General features: G+C 44.2%; 1 protein-coding gene across 2 annotated transcripts in view; it reads left to right on the top strand.

Moving 5' to 3' along the window:
- The first annotated feature begins 1,897 nt into the window (after positions 1-1,897).
- Positions 1,898-7,188, top strand: part of ARFGEF1 (ARF guanine nucleotide exchange factor 1) — a 134,324-nt gene continuing 129,033 nt past the window's right edge. For both annotated transcript variants that reach the window (XM_030859606.2, XM_030859610.2), the window contains exon 1: positions 1,898-2,603. In XM_030859606.2, coding sequence (XP_030715466.2) covers positions 2,480-2,603 — 124 coding nt within the window. In that variant the 5' untranslated portion in view covers positions 1,898-2,479. The remainder of the gene's footprint in view (positions 2,604-7,188) is intronic.

The raw sequence follows: 7,188 nt of genomic DNA, 5'->3' as shown, positions 1-7,188 counted from the left end.
ATAATCATATATTCACTAGTGACTTACTTATTTAATATCTTTTCCCCTACTATATACTGTAAGCACCTAAGCTGGGTGTGATCCCCACTTAGCCAGCCCAGTGTCTCATTCATCCAGGTTTCTATTCAACAAGGCCTTCTCTATGCCAGTGACTACGCTAGATGCTAGATATATAGAAATGGATAGATGAGGTCCTTGGTCTTATGAGAGAAACAGACAACCAATAAACAAGTAAGCAGACAAGATGATTACAGATTTTGATATGTGCTATGTAGTATACTGTTTAAGCGCTGAGATTCCTGTCTGTATTATTCGTTAATGAATGCCAAGTGTATTGCTTCGGATAAGGCTAGCTGCTAAACATAAGTATACTTTGCCCATGTAAAGTCCAAAACAAATATTGGATGGCTCTCCATCAAGTGGTAATTCAGGGACCTAGGCTCCTTCTAACCTGTGGCTCTGCCATCTTCAGCATGTGGCCACAGAAGGGAAAGAGTATGGGAGACAGCTTGTGGAAGATTTTTTTTTTTCTTTAATGAGCTAAATCTGGATGGCTACACTTAACTGCAAGGGAGACAAGGGAACACAGTGTATCTCTGTACTGAGGAAGAAGAGTAAACAGATTCAGTGATCAGCTAGCACCTTCCACAGTACCCGGCACAAAACTGGCATTACATAGAAACAAAAATAGAAATGGAGCTTGTTCTCATTTTATAATCAATGAGAATGTACACAGAAATCAACATTATGTCTGATCTAGTATACTGAACCTCTAACTTTCAGGAATCTAGAAATAGTCTTTAGAGTAAAGTTAATTTATTTATAGATGTGCTTCTCAGCATAAGAAAGTTTAAAAAATTAATCTACTAGTCCAGTTTAATTCAGGATCACATTCAAGGTTTCCATTTTTATTTCCCATGGTTTTTAGCCTGTCCCAAATCACAGCCTCTCCATTCTTGAGTTTAGACGGTTGCATTAAGACAAATCCATAGTCAAGGCAACAGAATGGATCAGAACAGTGAACGACATATTCCAACAATTTGGGATCTAGTGTTGATAGAGCCACACTGTAGCTCTGAACTTGTAAAAATGTGCAACCTAGCTAGATCACCATGTAAATAAATTCTATGCATATATTTTAAAGGTATTCTTTGTAATTTTCTGCTCTGAACGAAACACTGTAGAAATCTAAATTATTCTTTGGTATCAAAGCAGACACACTGTCACATGTGTGTCTGCGGTAATCTGTACTTAAAGCTATTCCATTCTGAAACTGCTTTTCTTGTCCCGGACCGAATCTTAGTATTAAAGGCACAGAAACACAGAGCTCTAAGGGACCTCATCAATCAGAAGCATTCATCTGTTCCCTTAACTTTAGTATCAATTCAGAAGAGATCTGAAATCTAGAGTTTACCGATGTATCCTACAGAGATGAAAAAGTGAAACATTCCTGAATCCGTGTCAAATCGGTTTTACTCTTCCCGAGAGAGAATCCTGAGGCAGTTGACGGTCACGGTCCTGGAGAGCAGTTTCGCGCAGCTGGTAATTAGAGTCGAGCGCAGCAGGTGGAAGCAGTGCGGCTGAGCGCGGGCCATGCGGGTATTTCCGCGCCCCCTGGAGCGGAAGGGGCTGCGCACCCACCTACGGGATCTCCAGAAAGTCGGAGAAGCTGCTGCACCGTAGCCAGGAGTACCGTTCACTCGGTGGGAGTAGCGGCCCCGGGCAAGCTCCAAAGCGCAGCCACCCGGAGGAGCCCAAAGAACCGGGCGCGGCGCCGCAGGACGCCCGCCACGCCCCACGCCGCCCTGCAGGCGAACGCGGGAGGCAACGAGGCCCTACCGGGCCACCGTAGCGCTGCGGCTCGAGCCGCTCCTCCCGTGCCGCCCTCCGCCTCCTGCCTCCCGGCGCCGCGGCAGCTCTGGGCAGCCAACACCGACACCGCCGCCGCTTCCTCCTCTGCAGCCGTTCGGCCGCTGCGTGACGCGTCGTTTCCTCCCAACATGGCGGCCGGGGCAGGTCGGCGGTGATGGAGGCCAGTCCGCGGCCACGGCGGGTGCTAATCCCCACAGTAGCCAGGGCAGCCCTGCTCTCTCTGGGCCTCTAAGCCGCCGCCTCGTCCCTTGGCCCCCGGGCTGACGGCCACCGGGCTGGGCTCCCTCTCCGCCCCCGGGCCGGAGGGGCGAGTGAGGGGGGTGGCCGGGAAGCGACCCCCGGGCCGGGAGAACCGGAGGTCCCACGGGCGCGGCCCTCCAGGGGCGGCCCCTCGGGGGGCGGCGAAGACCTCTGCGCCCCTCACCCGCACCGGAGCCGGCCCGGCTCGCCCGCTCCTTCCTGATCCAGCGGCTGCCCTCCACGCCTCCTCTCCCCCACCTCCACCCCCTCTCCTTTCTCTCGGTTCTTCCTCCTCCTTCCCCCGCCCCCCCCTTCCAGCCGCTGGGAGCCGCGGGTCGGACGAGCCGCCGCCTCCTTCTCTGCGTCCATGTATGAGGGGAAGAAGACGAAGAACATGTTTCTGACCCGGGCCCTGGAGAAGATTTTGGCCGACAAGGAAGTGAAGAAGGCGCATCACTCCCAGCTGCGCAAAGCGTGCGAGGTGGCGTTAGGTGAGCAGGGAGGGGGCCCGAGGGATGGGGGAGGGTACCGCGGGGTGGGGGGTGGGGGTCGCCGGGCGCTCGCCCTGGGCCGGCGCCGCTGACCTCGGGGAGCCCTGGCGAAGCTCTGGGCTGCCTGGCTGGAGTTGACAGTAACTCGGCTAGATGTGGGGCAGAGGCAGGGTGGAGGAGGAAGGGCAGCTCGCTGGGCTCAGGGAACGCGGCAGGGCTGGGGCTCGGCTTGAGAACATGGGAAGATTTTGTTGGTGGACCGTGCGGTGCGGACAGGATATCACCCTTTGTGATGAAGCACAAGGAGTTGTCGTTTATTCGCTTGGAAAATTGAGGTGGAGCTGATTTGTCGAGATTGGGCGTGGGAAGGGTTCCGTATCGTAATTTCAATAACTTTTCGTTTGGCGTGGTACTTTGGAAAGAAAGGCTGAAGTTGTTCCCTTGTTGACAGTCTTGAGAAGGGGTTTGCGGGAGGTGCCGCCTGTTCTGACATTTCTCCGCTTCTGCCACGGGAAAAACAGCGAGTAATGTTGTATCCGACTGGGCTGACCTGGAAGAACAAGACCTAAGGTTAAGGGGAGGGGGTGATGAGATACAAGCGGGGAAGGAAAGGACCTTTAGATACGTTGGCTTTAGTGACAAGGAAGGGAGGGTTTGAAACAGGGAGAATGAAGACAATGACACCCACCAGCCACATGTCTGGCCCGTGGCAGCTGCTCTCAAGCTTGAGTTGTGATTTATAGTTCAGACGAAAGAGATCTAGTGTCATGAAGCCCCTAGCAGGGTAAATCCAGACAATACCTACGGCGAGGACAGGCAGATGAAGAATTGTTAAAGGGAGACCACTGATGGATCTGTTGCATCCATCAAGGACGAAATCGTTTTAAGGAGAGACCAGGACGTTAAACACAAAGATGAATTCCTAATGCTTGCGCTTCATTTTGTAGCACTGGAAATAGATTACATCAAATTGACTTGAGAAAACGAAGCTTGTTAAGTGGGCTTTGGAAAACATTCTTGAAGGGGAAGAAAATCCAGAATAACTTGGATGTATGCTAAAGTAAAGGGTCAAGACAGCTTTAAAGGAACTTTGCCTTTTAATTTTTAAAATAAATAGAAGACTTTATAACTTGCTATAATAAGTTATACTGTTTTTTTCCTTTTTTGGATCTATTGAAGAAATTATATTAAAATTTTTTTGAATTTTATGTATAATGAGTTTAAGTTTAGTTTTTTTATCCTTCATTGATCACAAGTTCACCTTTTGTTATTCTTGAAGCTAGCGAAAGACTGTTTCAGGTGTATGAGAGGATGTTGTACAGAAGTAAAAATTGAATTATATTTGGGTCCTGAAAGGAATAATTATTAACTTGGGGCAGGATGAGGGAAGGAGTGATTTTTGGAATTTTTAAAACAATTGTTATGTGTAGGTTTATGAATAACTTGCTGGTTAAAGAACTTAAGAGTTCAAACAAAAGTTTTAGTTTTTGAGACCAGATTTTCTGTATTAAAATATACTTTTAATATACTAATGATAAGTATTAGACTGAGGAAATGGAGTGTGGTGTGTGTGTGTGTCTTATCTATCTATGTGTATATATATATATATATTTTTTTTCTCTCTCTCCAAAATGCTAATGTAAGTATTTTTAAATGGAGAGATAACTGGAATGAGAATCTGGGATCCTGGGTTTAAATCACAGTTCTGTTACATTGCAGTATAGTCAAGTCCCTGGGCCTTAGTTTCCTTCTCTGTAAAATTAGGATGTTGAACTTTGATTGTAAGGTTACGTCCCCTCTAATGTGCCATGAATGTGAGCACACCATTCTCTTAAGTTGTGCATTGAGAGCATTCCTGCCACTCTTGATTGGCATCTTGAGAGGGCTTAGCTTGATCCTTGCTGTTTCTAGACATAGGGACTACTTGGTAGTGTGTGTGCCAACTGTACCAAGATTGTCTGTTTTAGATTTTGCCACTCTTTACTTTTTTGCCCCTTCCATATAGTTAGCAGAAGCTTATTATGAGGAATGTGTCTATCCAGGCAGGGACAAGGCACCAGAGTACTTTCTTTACTTGAGATGTTTAGGGCTTTTTCCCCACATTTCATTGTTACATTTAGTCTCCTACAAAATCTCATTGAGCAATCTCATGGTAGTTAATCCCTGATGACCTTTGTTTCTTCCCTTCTAGTCATACATCTACATTATCACCCAAACATAATTTCATAGGGATAATCCTTTTCATCTTTGCAGAAAGTATAATGTCTTGTAGTAGATGGTATCCCCAAATGTATCCCTGGAAACTATTATAGACCTCCCTTTTCCTCTTCACTGTTGAGACCTGGGCCAAGCCCACTTTGTTCTCTTGATAATCTATATGGCTGTCAAGCTGGATGGGAAAGTAAACTGGAATGGCCTGGTTAGGTCATCCCTGATCTCTAGCTTATGAGTGGGAAGGAGTTGGCTGGAAGTGGTAGAGAGGTGGGTGTTGTTATAACCCTTCTAAATACACTTTGTAAATGACCCTTCTAAATATACCTGTCTGCATTTATTCCCTGCACCTCCTCCCTGCATTTTTATTGAGCACCTACAATGTGGCTGAAGGGAGATAGAGGGTAAACAAGAAAATATATAGTATTTTTATATCCAGACTTTTAATCCTTTTGTGTTTTAAAAATCATTTTCTGGGTGTGTGAGTAGATTTCAGACCACTGGTATTCAAAATTAATTCAGTTACCTTTTAACAAAATGGCCTATTATAAATCAGTTTTCTGTAAATTATACTCATGAAATTACAGTTCATCTCATATTCTTAAGAAAACTATTTTTTTTGTTAAAGTATAGCTCTTAGGAAACCTTATCTAGATTAGGGGGGATTTTACTTTATTAAAACGAAGCCCAATTTCAAAAGCACCACATAAAGGAACTCTGTTTTTCACAAAAAGAAAAATAATGAAACCTTAAAAGCAGATTATTGAAAACTTTTGTTAAATTATCATACATTTCAGACTTTATTTTGAAGTAAAGAATGGTTTAAAAAAAAAAAAAAAGAAAGAAAAGAAAACCCCTCACACCTATATTGTTCAATCATTGTGAAGTCCACAGGCCCAGGAACAGCTCCAGGTTGCCCTCTCTTGGTATCTGCCCCACTACAGCTCTCTGCAGCAACCACTGAACTCTGCAGAGTGAGGGCCTCTAGGCTGCCCTAGCTTAGCTTGATCCATTCCTGCTGTCTAGAATCCTGAATTAAAAATAGTCCGGCCATCTGCTGGCAGATGAGACAACAGCTGAGCTATTTTTAGTTTTAAAGAATTTAGGATTGTTGAGGGATTGGGCTTGAAGGTAGCATTGTTTGTCTCACGGGGAGGGGAGGGTGCAGTTGGGCCATATTCCAATCAGGCCTCTTAAGTTTCAAGAGTTTCTTTGATGTTAGGGCTATGACTAGTTCAACTTTTGCCTCTAACATCAGATATCTATGAAGATATCCCGCAGATGTTAGGATGAATGAGTTCAAGGTTGGAAACTGGCACTGATAGAGAATAGGAGTGAAAGGGGTGACCAGAAGAAGGTTTTAGAGGCAAGGGAGGCATGTAGAGGCAGAGATAACGGTGGGTTCCCTGCAGAGATATGGGAGAATGATTGAGAAAAAGAGGAATTGTTAGGGAAGTAATTTTTGCATCAGACAGGGTGTGAATTTGTGTTCATCATGTTCTAAAGTGATTCTACTGTTTTACTTTTTTTATATAAGTCTGTTATCTATACTTAGTCTCCTCCAGAAATGTAAATAAAATATTTAGGCTAAAAACTTAACAGAACTTGCTTCCTTCTGCTCCTCCAATCTCACCCTTGTTTTGGTTACTGGTGTTATAAAAAGATTGTATGAGTGGAGGAGAAATTATTTGAGTGCTTTATTTGACCCCAGTTTTATGCTCCTTCTGGTAATATTACTAATTTTTGTCACTCTTGACCATTTACCAGAAAAAAAAAAAAGACTCTCAAATAATGCCCTGCCAACAATTAATTATTTTAATTATAATTTAAAACCATTAACAAGTTTCTTTTTAAACCTTCCTTGATATCTAAAGTAAAAGGTGTTTTCAGTATGTCAGGCTGCTGGAATTTTTGAGATAGCTAGGAAAGAAGGGTGTAATGAATGAAATGACTGAAAGATTCTGTTAGGTTTGAGTTAAAAAAATAAGTTTGGGTATACTCTTTTCCATTGTGGAGATTTATACTGTACATTACCATAGTTAAGATTCTGAAGAGTGTTCTGTGAAAAAGAAAGTGCTCAGTTTTGCTTAACGAAGTTTTTCCTAAATTTATTTGACCCTTTTCAGTGTCTGTTAACACCTAGGAAACATTGTTCCTTGGAATTTACTTTGGGACACTGTTCAAAGAAAAGACAGACAAAGCAGATACAGTAGCCCTAACTACTGATGAAACCATTCTTGAGAAGAGTCATTGTGTTTTTGGAAAGCAAGAGCCCTGTTGACAGTGTGGGAAAGAGAAAGTCAGAAATGAGGTGTAGTTGGACAGAGTGGTATCAAGCTCAGAGGACTGCTCTCTCGCTCTTGCTTTCCCATCC

The sequence above is a fragment of the Globicephala melas genome, chromosome 17 (assembly GCF_963455315.2).
Source record: "Globicephala melas chromosome 17, mGloMel1.2, whole genome shotgun sequence".
NCBI lineage: Eukaryota > Metazoa > Chordata > Mammalia > Artiodactyla > Delphinidae > Globicephala > Globicephala melas.
This window is presented reverse-complemented; position numbering and strand designations above follow the sequence as displayed.